The sequence below is a fragment of the Typopeltis vanoorti genome, chromosome 5 (assembly GCF_054136105.1).
Source record: "Typopeltis vanoorti isolate ZY-2024b chromosome 5, IOZ_Tvanoo_1.0, whole genome shotgun sequence".
Classification (NCBI taxonomy): domain Eukaryota; kingdom Metazoa; phylum Arthropoda; class Arachnida; order Uropygi; family Thelyphonidae; genus Typopeltis; species Typopeltis vanoorti.
Genome location: NC_143553.1, coordinates 2234532 through 2249969, shown reverse-complemented (window position 1 = coordinate 2249969; position 15438 = coordinate 2234532). Strand labels below are relative to the sequence as shown.

General features: G+C 38.4%; 1 protein-coding gene across 3 annotated transcripts in view; it reads right to left on the bottom strand.

The window, feature by feature from the left end:
• The window catches only part of LOC150106188 (uncharacterized), a 185288-nt gene that overhangs the window by 79182 nt on the left and 90668 nt on the right, over nt 1-15438 (bottom strand). For all 3 annotated transcript variants that reach the window (XM_090392218.1, XM_090392220.1, XM_090392219.1), the window contains exon 4: nt 12590-12719. In XM_090392218.1, the coding sequence (XP_090248344.1) occupies nt 12590-12719 (130 nt within the window). The remainder of the gene's footprint in view (nt 1-12589; nt 12720-15438) is intronic.

The window sequence follows — 15438 nt, the reverse complement described above, 5'->3', positions numbered from 1 at the left end:
ATTCGTGACACCTCCAAGGAGTCCGAAGACTCATCGTGGGAGGACACCTATTGTACAACCCTCCCCCTCCGTCTCCACCACTACACCGAACCTCTACTACCAATCATCTACATCAGAGCCATCCACCATCCAACACAGCTACAGGATATATTTCTGTCTGATATCACAGTTCACTTTCCTATGTATTATATTCTATTATTTCATGCAGCAGAATACTTTTTATGGGAAAAAAAAAAAAAGTACAGCTATAGGGTTGCCATTATACTCTCTTATTGCCAATTTTTATATGAAAGCTTATAAGCAATAGCAACATTCTCTATATCCCTTTACTTTGAAATTTAAAGCTTGGTGCAGGCATACTAATATTTATGTTAGCCCCATAGCTGCCAAACTTTAGACACCGTCCACAACAACCTGAATAAACAACACAAACACACAATTTATCATGAAATTAAAAGTCAGAACATGCTTCCTTTTCTAGATACGCTTGTCACAGATCTTTCCTTTACGGTCTGCCATAAGCCTACACATACTCACCAGTACATAGACTTACCACTATCCAACATAAAATCTAGATGTCATTAACACACTCACATAAACAGAGCTATAAATATTTGTTCTGATGGGCAAACATTTGTAGCTCTCAAACAAAAATTTGAAATTTTACATCTCCAACAAGAATTAGCTTTTCCTTTTTCTTGACATAAGATGACCACTATTAATACCTCAAAAAATTCCCCTACACTTTCCTTATCAGAAGCTTCTATGAGAGCACACAGGAATAAGTATGTTGGATGAGGATGACATCCTGATAGGAGTACAGATGGAATGGTATGATGTATTTCGTGAAGATAGAAAAGGTAAAAAGTGGACTACTATTGATGATTGAAAAAAAGTTATGACCATACAAGTAGATATGCATGGGAGAAAATCAATGTAATGGTTTTGAGGCAGTACAGTGCAAGATGGAGGTGAATAGAATGAAAAACTTACTCAGATGTTGTTATAGACCTGATAATGTGGAGGGTAGTGACCAGGAAATGTATAATCAAATCAGCCAAACAAATGGCAAAAGGGTAATCATAATAATCATTATGGGTGATTTTAATTATGACAATATACTGTAGACTGGAATGATGAGACAGCAACTGGAAGTAAAGAAAATGAGTGAATTTTTTTAAGGAACAACTGTCAGGCACTATGTAACAGAGGACACATGAGGATATGATAATTTCATCAGAGGATGAAATTATAAATGAGGTGTCAAATCACCCTCCAGTTGGTGAGAGTAACCATGAAGTGATTGTCTGGGTGGTTGCTAGCCAGTGAGGACTTCTGTGAGGAAAGGGTATATGTGTGGAATTACAAGGCTGGTGATTATGAGAAGCTCAGGAGACAGCTTGGAGCTATAGCAAGGAATGAGGAGCTGGGTGGAATAGGGATTAATGCTACTTGGGTGATGTTCAAGAACTATATAGTAGAAGCAATATCTAAAATTCAGAAGGTCAAAAGATTAAATAAGATAAGTGTGAAATGGATGAATGAAAAGATTAAACATGCAATACAGAGAAAAAAAGGCATTATGGAGGCAACATAAGAGAAGTGGTAATAATTAATTTCATGAGGAATACAAAGAACAGGCAAGGAGGGTGACTTGGTAAGGGTAGCTAAGGTTCAGTATGAGTAGCGTTAGCCTAGTAAAGAAGGGGAAAAAAAAAAAAATCCAGGGAATTCTTTTGATATGTAGCCAGCAAAAAGAACGATTAAGGTAGGATGGCATTGATTGGTGAAAATAGTCTAAGGACAACTGCTGCACAGGACAGTTGAGATATTTAATGAGCAGTTCATTAAGGTCTTTTAACCTTGTGAATGTGACATCATGGAGAGTTTGACAGCAGTGGATGATGATGAGGAGGAGAGAATGACTAAGTGAGGAAGAGGCAGTGGCATAGCTGGGGGGGGGGTCTGCCCCAGGCAGCACTTTGAACCTTATTGAAACTTTTGCAGTTAATTCTAAAATACAGTCTCGAGAACTCAGTTCCAAATATTGTAATATTACTGCGAATTTTCCTCACAATTGCTGTAAGTGTTGCTACTTGTGAGAGGAGTTATAAATAAAATTTGATTAAGAATTACCTACATTACTATGAAATAGACTTCGTCAATGTCATCGACGATTTTGCTAACAGGAAAAGCAAGAAAAATAACATTTTTATTGCTTCAAAAATAAACATAGTGTTTTAATTTATTTCCCTATATGTCGGTTTGACTTTTTGTAATATTTTTGGTGACTTTTTGTATTGAGAGGGGCAGCAACAGCTCTAGCTAAGCCACTGGGAAGAGGTATATGCAGAATTAAGCAAACTTGATATTAATAAGGCTGTGGGACATGATGATATCACTGTGTATTTTGAAGGAATGTGCCAGGGATTTGACATCTGCCTTGCCATGTTTAATATGAGTATTACACTCAAAGGAGTGGAAGGAAGGCAAGATTGTACCGCTTCAAAGGAGGTAAAAGAAGTCAAGCATCAAATGACCGATCTGTGTGTCAGGTGTTGTGGTTAAAGTGTTGAAAAGACTGCTGAGAATCATTATCCAGAATTGGGTTGACAACTGTGGTATTATCTTTAATGGACAGCACCGATTTGCTAAAGTGAGGACATGTTTAATTGACTAATGCAGTTTCTGATCTCTGGAATGTTTTAGTAATCTACAATAAAAGACAGCAGCATTGGATGAAGGAGATGGATATACAGTAGTAGTAGTATTCTTAAACTTTGCAAAACTTTTTTGATAGATTACTGCATGACAAGTTGATAGTCAAACTAGAGTGGCTGAGTTGGATATTAGACTAGTGTATTGGATTGGCTGTCTGATAGGTATCAACAACTTGTGAATGGAGGAACAATATCCCAGAAGAGGAAAGTCACTAGGAGTGTGCCTCAGTAGTCTGCTTTAGGGCCATTGCTGTTAACTTGTATGTTAATGATATTAGGGAATTATTTAATCCAACATCATTTCAAAACCAAATAAGAAACTCTAAGACAGAAATCAAAGAGTTTCATGCCGAATATAGCAAGCTATAAAGTTCGGCGAGTCCAAGTGTAAGCAAATACCTGGTTGTACAATACCGGGGCAACTCGTGGTAAAGGTGGCTAAAGCTACAATCACTGTTCTTAGTATTAGCCTGTAAAACTCATCCCCTATTAGGGAAGATTTGAATGGGGATATTCAGTTGTTTGCAGATGATACAAAATTGGGATAAACTATGAGGAATAAAGCAGATGTTGTGGCCTTACAGAAAGGAGTTTAATAGACTGAGTGAATGGGCATGGGGATGCCAATGGAATGTTGCAAAATGTACGGTTTTAAAATGTGGAAAGCAAAGATGGGATGTAGAATTAACTCTTGGCGGGGATATATTGTTGGAGGTGGAGGAAATAAGAGGTCTTCAGGTGATGGTGGATAAGGATCTGAAATTTAGAGGACAACAACGAATTCTGTGAATGATGCAGAGGACACCGACTTGAAGTATGGAGATTCTGGTGCCATTGTATAAGGCTCTGATTAGGCTACATGGACTACTGTCCACAGATTTGGGTCACCTAGTTCTCAAAAGGATGAGATGTTGGAAAGGGGTCCAGAAGTGATTAACTAAGGTAGTTTCTGATCTCTGGAATGTTGAATATGAGGAAAGGCTGAGAAGGTGCAATTTGCAGAGTCTGGTGGATAGGAGGAAGAGGGGTGATATGATAAAGATGTACAAGTTAGTAAGGGGGTTGTTACAAGATCAATGTTGAAGAGGATTTTCATAAAATGGCGAGAGATCAGGGAAGAACAAGAGGTCATCCCTGGAATCTTTATAAGAAGAGTGTGAGCAGAAGAGTGAGAAGCAGATTTTTTGCATGGAGTGTTGTGAATGATTAAAATGCATTGCCAGAGTGTGGTGTATACAGAGAATGTGTTTAAGGCACGGTATGATGAGGTGTATGACAAAAGGGACCTCCTAGATGAGTCTGACCCTATGGGGTCTTGGGATAATAATAATAATGTTTTAATGTCCAGTTTTCCCATACTGAAATTTCCCCACATCTCTATTTTATATTTGCTCCCACTCAAGAAATTTATGTTCAATGTAAATAATACAGCTTTTCTACTCCCTGATTCTTATCATCTGATTATATTATCATGTTATACCTTGCCTGTTTTTCTTCTTAGTTACAGTTGCATCAATTAGTTGACATTGTAGTTATATAATAATTCTGCTAGGTCTACCTTTCCATTAAGGCATCTTCTAATGCTGATGGTGTGCCAAATCATGTTGAGGTTTTTGCACCAGCTAACTTTTCAACGTTTGTTGTGGTTTCCTGACAAAAACAGCAGCTCGTTAGACAGCAACATCTCAATAGGTATATTTCTTCTTCTTCTTCCCTTCACGTATTAGACCAAGTGGCCTGTTATGGAGCTATCCTTAGCCCTTCTAAGCCGTACCTGTCCCGAGGATAAGGTGGCTAGCCCTATGCCTCCTGGTGTGTCCTCTGTCTGTAGATGTGTATTCACTGGGTTGGTTTGCCTGCTTGCAGGAGGAAAAACCCCAGATAAACTGGGGAGAAAAACCCTGCAGTCCATGCCCGAGACCAGCTAACTTGGCTATGTCTGAAAAAGATCCTTAACCTTCTCACATCCGGACACTCCTTTCCCAGGCATATGGTTGCAAAGTGCACAGCCACTCAGGTATGATATTTGATGTTACTATATACAATGGTTTGCATAGATTAAGAAACAAAGAGAAAAATCACTAACTCAAAACTGTATGATGAAATTTTATGCAATTTGGTGAAAAGCAGTATGATATGAGATTTGAAAGAAACGCAAAAAGTTTGTACATGAATAGTTTAATTCAGTAATAAATTGGTACATGAAGACAATGGTCAAAATAAGATTGTCAAAGTGCCTCACTAAGATATGGTCATTCCTCACAGTAATACAGTGCTCAACAATGTTGCATACTGTTTGTAATGGTGTTCAAGAGCTGAGTTTGTAATAACAACCACTGCTCCTGCAAATCTTTCATAAGTCCCTCAAGGTTTTTGGCAGGAAGATTGGGAGAGTTGGAGATGGCAATGTCTATCTAAAGCATTTTAGACATGCTCAACAGAATTAAGGTCAGGAGACCTCCTAGCTGGCAAGTCCATACACACACACAATAGTCTCCATCACAAGTGTCCCTTCATGGATATTAGAGGGATGATACTGTGCCCATGGCAACAACAGGAATGCTATGATCAGGAGAGAATGAGGAACACATCATCATCCCTCTAATATCCATTAAATGGACACTTATGGTCAGGGCCATCGGCAGATTAGACCGAGCCCTGAGGCAAACAAATATCGCCCCTGATGATAAGAGCAAAATATAAGAAAATCTCCAATTGCTATTTTGTTTTATTACAAGAGAAACATTAATGCGAAACGATTACATAATAATATTAATTAAATGTTTGCTCTATGAGGATATTGCACAATTAAACTGTTTATAAGCTATTCTAAATTTAAATTATAAGCTATGTCTGCTTCTATTGATATAGTTGCTAGACCAACCAATCTTTCTTGGATCATTGCTATTCGCAAATTATTTTTAATCAGTTTAAGCTTGGAAAAACTTCTTTCTGCACTTGCTATGGCACCTATTGCGATATGACTGAACGAGTACCCTTATTAAGCCGTGCCGTGAGGCAGGCTGCTTGTATGCTACATCCTGTTGACAGTACTGCATATTGTGGAGGTAGTGTGACAGTATAAGGATGCATCAACCTGTACGTGCTTCCTAGCAAAACCATGAATGCTGCAGCTTATAGATGAAAGTCCTGGACCCCTTACATTTGTCCATATCTGGATGCAATGGGGACCTTTATCCTACACAATGATAATGCTCGTTCTCATCTAGTGAAGATTGTGTACCAATATCTTCATGAGACTATCATACACACAAACTGGCCAGTTTGTATGTATGATATATAGTGTCAATTTTTGTTTCAATCAGACCATTTTCATGACCTTAATCCTATTGAGCATGTCTGGGATACCTTAGGTAGACGTGTTGCTGCTCTCACCCCCAAAAAAATCTTGAGGAACTTAGGAGAGCTTTGCATGAGCAATGGTTGTTATTACCAAATGAGCTCTTGAACAGTATGCAACATCGTTGTGAGCACTGTACTGCTGTGAGGGGTGACCATATCCCTTATTGAGACACTGGCAATCTCATTTTGACTACTTTCTTCATATATCAATTTATTACTGAATTTAAGTCTGCACATTTAGCCGAGTGACTATGCGCTTCGCAACCATATGCCTGGGAACGGAGTGTCCTGGATTTGATTCCCATCACTGACACGAGGAGCTTAGGAACTTTCTCAGAGATAGCCAAGTTAGCTAGTCTTGGCATGGACTGCAAGGGTTTTCATCCCAAGCATGCACCACCCTTGAATACTCAACATTTCTACAGACAAAATACAGACACACTGGGATACATAGGGATAACCACCCTATCCTTGTGTACGATTGCAGTTAAATGAATAGAAAACCTTTGACACCGCAAGGTAAAAGAAAGAGGGGAAAAAGGAAGATTTAACTATTCATTTAAAAATTTTATAGGTGTTTCTTTCACATAGGAGCCTGTGTAGCTCAGTGGATGTGGCGTTTGCACAACACCGCGCTTGGCCGCACGAAGGAAGACTTCATTTCGAGTCTAGTCGGCGACTAGAAGAAATTTTTCTAAGCCTATTTGAAAGTGATTTTTAATCGGTGAATAGTCCGCTTTTTTCCCCGTTTTTCTACGTTTTTGAGTGCTAAATTGTTTCCCTGAATACGAGTGTACTTCAGTGGTTGTTTTTTGGAAGTTAGTTGCTGTCGCGATATAATATATTTTGGTACCGTCGGAATCGAACGCGTAACGGTGGAAGACAAAACGAAGCTAAGTTACTGTATTTAGTTATATTTCATTTTATTTAATTATATTTAGTACTTAAATGTTCTGATGTTTGTACTTTTTTTCCTCTTATTTATTAATTGAATAATTATTAAAGATTACGGTACTCGGCAGTAAGGAATGATGGTGGATTCAGCAGCAGTCGCAAGTGGCGTAACGCCAAGTCCTCCGCCATTTAAGAACTCAATTATTAGCAATATCATAAGGGACTTTGTGGCATGCAGTACTTGCGGCGTGAATTACATATGTGGCTTGTTAAAGAGAGTGGAGAGCGTATGTGCGCAAAATGCAGGCAGTTGGAGGAAATAAGTACATTAGATATATCGATATCCGACTTTGTTGCTCCAGGAACGGGGAATGAATGTAGGAAGACAAGTAGTATGATAGCAGAGAATGAGAAAATAATAGTTGATAGTGTGGAAGGTGTGAGTGACTGTGGAAGTTTAGGAGATGGTTTTGTTTGGGAGAGTGAATTTAGATTAAGAGTGACTGACCTGCAGAGGGAGATAGATGAGTTGAAAGAGGAGGTGGAATGTCTTGTGAATGAGAGCAGAAGTATGAAAGATAAGATTAGGAGAATGGAAGAGATAAATGCAAGGCGAATCAGAGTAGGAGAGAGAGAGAATTTAGGGAGTATGAGTGAGAGGTATGGGGGTGCTAGAAGAGGAGAGAATGGAAACAGTAGAAGAGAGGGAATGAGAGAGAGGTATGGGAATGCTAGCAGACGAGAGGATGGAAACAGTAGGAGAGACGGAATGAGAGAGAGATATGGAAGTGCTAGAAGAGGAGAGAATGGAAACGGTAGGAGAGATGGAATGAGAGAGAGGTATGGGAATGCTAGAAGACGAGCGGGTGGAAACAGTAATAGGAGAGACAGAATGAGAGAGGGATATAGAAGTGCTAGAAGTGGAGCAAATGGAAACAGTAGGAGAGAGGGAATGAGAGAGATGTATGGGAGTGCTAGAAGAGGAGAGAATGGAAACAGTAGAAGAGAGAGGTATGGGAATGAAAGAAGAGGAGAGAATGGAAACAATAGGAGCGAGGGAATGGTAAGAGGTATAATGTATGGTGACTCAATGATCCGTGGTGTTCAAGATAGGATGCGTGAGGAGTGTTTGCCAGGAGGAATAATAGAAAGGGTGGCTATGGCAATTAAGAGAGGTGAAAGGGTGGATGAGATGATTGTGATGGTAGGAACGAATGACTTGAGTGGTAATGTAAGTCGGGCAGCGAGAGATATGAGATTTTTGCTTGAGACTGTACGGAAGAAGACAGAGAGAGGAAAAATAGTGTGCGTGTTGCCTAGGTATGATAATGATGAGCTGAGCAGAAGAGCGGTGATATTGAATGGCATAATAGCCAGAATGTGTGACAAGAGAGGACTGGTATATGTGGATGCCTGGAGTGTGTTTGAGGAAAGAGAGGAGTTGTATGCGAGAGACCGTTTACATTTGAATGAGGAAGGACGTAGGCATCTGGAGAGATTGCTGTTCTGAACGAGTCAGTGTGTCCCAGGGAGGATGATAGCAGGGGTGGCCTCTTGTGGGAATGGATACTTGGGAGAAGGGAGACAATGTCAGGTAACACTGAACCCAGTGGAGTCCAGAAGAGATAATGCTGGGTATAGAAACAATGGCATTTATATGCTGTATACTAATGCCAGGAGTATCCGGAATAAGGGAGAGGAATTGGTGGCGCAGATAGCATCAGCCTGGCCAAAAATTATTGCGATCACTGAGACGTGGTTGACAGAATGGGATATAACAACAGGAATAGAAGTCGCTGGGTATAGCATTTTTCGTCAGGATAGGAGGGGAAAGTGTGGTGGTGGGGTACTGCTTATGATAAGTGATGACCTATGTCCTCTAAGAGTGGAGAATTTGGAAGGAAGTGAGACAAATGATTTTGAGAGCGTATGGTGTGAGGTAGAGGTAGGCAAGACAGGATATTTAGTGGGGTGTTGCTACAGACCCAGGAGCACAGAGGATAGGGACCAGGAGATGTTTAGACAGCTAAGTTTGGCAAGTGCAAGAAGAATGATTGTTATGGGAGATTTTAACTTCAGTAGTATAAATTGGAGAGAGGAAGATGCATGTAGCAATAGGGGAATGGAATTTCTAGAATTCTTGAGGGACAAATGTCTTAGGCAACATGTAACAGAGGAAACAAGAGGTTCAAAAATTTTGGATTTGGTTATAGCATCAGAAGAGTTGATAATAACTGAGTTGACGTCTCTCCCACCAGTTGGAGAGAGTGACCATATGGTGTTGACTTGGAAAATGAATAGACATGCAGGAGTATCAAAGAGACGGGAACTTATGTGGAATTATAAGGCAGGTGATTATAATAGTCTTAGACGTCAACTTCGGGAAGTTTCATGGAGGGAGGAATTGGAAGGCCGGGATATCACCAGTGCGTGGGAAATTGTGAAAGAATATTTGTTATCAGCAATGGTAAGTTGTATACCACGAGTGAAGAAGAGGACGCAATTTGGAGTAAAGTGGATGACAAATAATATTAAACAGGAATTGCATGCGAAAAAGAGGCTATGGAAGAGATAAGGAGATAGGTGAAGAGATGCATGAGGAATATAAGACGCAGGCCAGAAGAGTGACTAGTGTGGTAAGGAAAGCGAAACTGGAATATGAGAGGAGATTGGCCCTAAGATCCAAAGAAAATCCTAGGGAATTTTTTAGCTATGTGGCCAGTAGGAGGAGAAATGACTGTGGAAGAATGATATTGTGGGATAAAAATGGGAATAGAGTGACTGATGCAGAGGACATAGTGGAATTGTTCAATGAACACTTTATTGGAGTATTTCATCCTAGAGGAGTCAGTTTTAATGCTAGAGGGATAGGACTGGTACAAGGTCTGGAGGTACAGGAGGAGAGTGTGTTTCAGATACTGAGTACTCTGGATGTCAGTAAAGCTGTGGGACTGGATGGTATTTCGCCACGAGTTTTGAGAGAATGTGCTAGGGAATTGAAAGTACCTTTAACGTGGCTTTTCAATGAAAGTCTGGCTTTGGCAAAGGTGCCCAGGGAATGGAAGGAAGGTAAGATAGTGCCATTGCATAAGGATGGTAACAGACTGGAAGTGTCTAATTATAGGCCAGTCTGTGTGTCATCAGTAGTTGTTAAGATCTTGGAGAAAGTAGTGAGGGACCGTGTACAGCATTGGGCAGATGAGGGTAATGTTATCTGTGAGAATCAACATGGATTTGTGAAAGGACGCTCTTGTTTTAGCAATATGCTAGCCTTTTATAATAAAGTTACAAGAACATTAGATGAGGGAAAGGCATATACTGCAATTTTCTTAGACTTGGCGAAGGCATTTGACAGGGTGCCACATGATAAGCTGATAATTAAGTTGCAGCACATGGGTCTGGATGTCAGATTGGTCAACTGGATTCAGGATTGGCTGTCTGATAGGTATCAGAGAGTTGTGTATGGTGGAGCAGTTTCCAGGAGGCAGAGGGTTACAAGTGGGGTCCCGCAGGGCTCAGTACTAGGACCTATATTGTTTAACCTTTATATCAATGACATAGCCAGTGGATTGCAGGGGGATATTCAGTTGTTTGCAGATGATGCGAAGCTGGGAAGGATTATTAGTAATAGTGCAGATGTGGTAGCCCTGCAAGAGGATTTAAATAAGCTAGATAGATGGGCAAATGAATGGGGGTGTCAGTTTAATGCAGCAAAATGTAAGGTCTTGAGGTTTGGGAAACATCGATGGGATGCTGCATACTCTATGGGAGGAGTTAAACTGGAGGAAGTAGGGGAGACAAGAGATCTGGGGTTGATGATTGATAGAAACCTGAAGTTTAGGGGACATATTGCAAAGGTGGTGAAGGTAACACAGAGGATTGCTGCTATTATGAGAAGGACACTGACCTGCAGAGATAAGAGGGTTATCATTCCATTGTATAAGTCTCTGATCAGACCACACTTGGACTATTGTTCTCAGATTTGGTCCCCAGGATTTGAAGGGGATAAATTAACTGTGGAAAGGATACAAAGACGGATGACAAAGATGGTTTCAGGACTGTATAAGGATAGTTATGAGGATCGGCTGAGAGAATGTGGACTGCAGAGTTTGGTGGATAGAAGAAGGAGAGGTGATATGATTGAGACTTTTAAACTGTTGAGAGGTGGTTACAGGGTTGACACTGGGGAGTTCTTTCGCTTGGTTGATCAGCGGGAAGGAGTGATGACAAGAGGCCATCCCTGGAAGTTACGAAAGAAAACTGTGAGCAAGAGGGTAAGGAGTGGTTTCTTTGTGTGGAGGGTGGTTGAGCCGTGGAATGCATTGCCTGATGGAGTGGTGGGAGCGAGAACGGTCAGTGAGTTTAAAGAGTGGTATGATAGACTGTGTTTCTCAGGGGGGGACCTCCCCTCAGTGAGTCTTGACAGACTTTATGTCTTAGGAAGGACCTCCCTCGATGAGTCTTTTGACTCCTTGGAGGCCTGAATAATAATAATAATAATAATAATCCCATATCATGCTACTTTTCACCGAATTGCATAAAATTATCAAAAAATTTCAGTTTTTTTTTTTTTTTTTTTTTCCCAAGTGCATATTGTCCTTTTCCACTCCTATATTATAAATCCTATATTTGCCAACCTTAAAAAAAAAAATTTTTTTCTCGTCTGGGTGACACACTAAAAGCTACCTTAAAAATTCTTGATATTTTTCAAGAGCATGGTTTAGCTATTTGATGATTGCCTGTAGAATTACCTTTAAAAACAATGCAAACCAAAAACAGGTTACTCTACTTTCACAGATGCTGTCCACTGAAGTGGCATTTATAATTCTTCCACTTTCTGTTAGGCCTATAAATAACATGAGCAGCAGATGTCCAATATCCATTTAGAGTCCAACTACTAATCTGGTAAGCCTGCTTCTGTTTCATTCCATCTAACTATTCTCTGCAACAGATTCTCTGATAATGTGTTCCCAAAGGGCTATAACCTGCAGCCATTTACCCCCCATCCAATAGGTTCCTTCTTTCCTAATCCTTACCCGTACATGGCAAAGATTTGGCAACACTGTGTGTCAGAATGATATAAAGCAATGGTGTACTTCTAAACAGAATTCTGTTTTCTCAAATTTTTAAGAATATTATTATTTGTATCTAGAGTTCAAACAGATTAAAAAATATAAAACTAAAAACTTACTCCATGCGAAGTAGTATGTAGTACTATCAGAAATTGAGAGAACTGTGGTTAAGGGTTAGGAAATTCCTTCATTCTTTGTCTTTTTGGAGTACTATATTACATGTTCAACATTATTTCATATTTAGTAATGGCATAAAAAAATAAATAAAAAGACAGAAATCAACATGAAATTGTTTGATGATGCCAAGATAATTCTTAATTTGATTCTGCATAAACTTTTTACTTAAATTACTTCATTCTTTTATCAAATACTTTTCTCTCTTATAGCAAATATGCAAGTTTTCATGTCAGTCAAAACAAATATTCTAGTTTTATTTAAATTATATATAAAACCAGAGTAGCAAATGTTGGAGGGGTAAAAAATTTTACTTGTGTGACTGGTTTGATATTAGATCAAAATAACAGAATTAAATATACTTACCTCATTAATTGTACAATACCAGCACAGCAAGCAATCAGTGCTAAGCCAGCTGCCAAACATCCCATTGCTATGGGAACTGTATCACCACTGTCAAAATGAGGACTGCCACCAAGAAAACTACTTCGTCTTGCTGTAAGGGTTGGGGGGGAATTAACATGGATAAAAATGTAATATTCATATGGAAATTTTAAATTTTTCAAAAAAAAAAAAATTCTTGAAATAAAATGCTAAGTTGATAAAAGGCAGCACACATCAGGTCAAAAGCAACTGAAACAAAAATTAAAGTAAATTGAATTATATTCTTCAGCAGAGATTTAAACCAGAAGAATTTCATAGAGGACAGAAACTTAAATATTGAATAACTAAGCTATATTCTGTAGAAATCAAGGAAAAAATTTTAAACTACTGGCCTCTTACATAAGCAATGAAACTGACGAAATGAAAAACTTCCTTTTTTTAAGTGCATTTTGGAAAATGAATAAGCATTTAATTATGCCATGATTAGTCAATCTATCTGATTGATTATATATACAAATATTCTTGGACAACTTTTATTGAAGTTCAGTATCTAATCCTTACAATTTTTGTTTCAATCAGACCATTTTCAGAAGCACAAAGCAGCAACATGCTGAAATTGTATAGTGTAATAATACTGCTCTGGCTGTGTGGAATGTCATAATATTTGGGAATTTAAGGTACACACTAGAATAAAACTGGACCACATAAGTTCATGTAGTCCAGTTTTAGTTTCAATCATATAATTTTTACTGAAAAATTATTCAAACTGATGTTAATAATTGTGTCCTGGCTATATATATATATATATATATAAATAATTGAATGAATTTTGGTATATAGGAACCCAGTTAAAATTTATTTTGTCATTTCAATTCTGATTTCAATGAGACTGGTGAAAACAGTAAAAACAAAATTATACATCAGTAACTATGTTAAAAATTATCCAAGTTTTATTTTTAACCCAAGTGGTTTTTCCCACATAAATACCACCATTCATCCTCTTTGAACTGTGAATTTCGCACACACATACCATGATATCTGTGATATTTGTTTTTTATATTCTTCCAAAGTCTGTAATACTATTCACTATTTCCAACCATCTGAGCCTGAGGAACAAGCAGGTTTTAGGAAAGGGAATCGTAAATCACATCCTTTGCCTTAAACGGATTATTGAAAAGTATAAAGAATTTAGACTTGCTATGGTATTGCGTTTCATAGACTACTCCAAGGCTTTAGACTGCGTTCAGCATATTAAATTGTGGGAAGTAATAAAATTAATGGGATTTCCTCAATTAACATTAACAGGTTGATAGCTAACTTGTAGAGTCAGCAGGAAGCCCCAGTAAGAACAGGTGTTGGATTAACAGACTGGCTTCAGGTCGGCAAGGATACCTACTTTCTCCTCATTTATTTAGTATCTATGCTGAGGACATCATGCATAAAGTACTGGATGAGCTTAACACAATAATTAGCATAGGTGGCAGATTGATCAGTAATTGGTATGCTGATGATACAGTACTCCTTTACAATGACAAAGAAGAACTAAGATGAATCCTAGTTGATAAGATCAGTAAGAACAGAGGACTTCAACTCAATCCTAGCAACACAAAGGTTATGGTTCTCAAAGGAAATATAGACAGGGAAGATCTTGAGAAAGATGTTTACCTTAATGGAGAAATAATTGAGGCAGTCAGCAAGTTCGAATACCTGGAATCTGTTATTAATGTGAAGAATTGATGTTCAGAAGACACAGAATAAAACTAGGAATGGCTAAAACAACAGTCAGACTTGTCTAAAATCTGGAAGGATAGATCTATCTCCACAGGAACAAAGTTGATGATTCCAGATGTAGCTCTTTTTTCAATAGCAACTTATGGATGTGAGACCTGGAACCTAGACAAGTATGATAAGAAAAAGATGATTGCTTTTGAGATTTTGATGTTTCCAGAAATGACCTCTTGTTCTCACATTACTTTATGTAATATTTCCACTATAGATATCTGATAGCCTCCTCTCATGAACATATACAGTTGATTCAGTATAGCAAACCCATGGTAACCATACGAATGGTTTGTTATAGTGGATAATTTTCTGCAGTGATTTAAATATCATAGCATCATACCCAAAGAGCTTTGTTCAAAATTTTTCAGTAGTTTTGTTGCATCGTTATTTATGTAAATTAACTTAATTACGCATCTTTCAACTTCACAAACCAATTACTCTATGTACCAACCTGGATTTTGGGTCTATCTCCTTTTCATGCATAAACACATTTATTTAGTTTAATGACTGCGCCAGCTTATGCCCTATGATAATAAATTATACTACTCAGGGAGATACTTCCAATAATCCAGATTTGTAACTACCTGTTAACTCTCCTGGTCAGCCGTGGCCAAAATTATCTCACTTTAACTCTACCCTCCCACGACAGGTACGTATTTTTAGAGTGGCGAGTTGACACTCTTAATCAGGCAAGACTCAGTTTAGAAAAAGATACACGTTTATTCTACAATATGAATACACATTAATTAATTACAAAACTCACACTACTAAAGATTGCAATCTTACATTAATATTAAATAAAAATACTAATTTCATTCAGGGTTATCCCAGAACCAACAATATCTCATTTTGGCAAACTGCCTATACTTATGTCATCTAATATATTTCACACAACACTTTCTGTCTCTGCACTGTATGAGACTCCTCTTAACAACTTCGAATTCAGGCTTAAGCCTAATAGAACAATTCCTTGAAAGTCACCAACCTATACAGTTTTGCCTTATCTAGTCTCTTGTATTACAATTTCTTCATTCACTCACAGGCTTCTA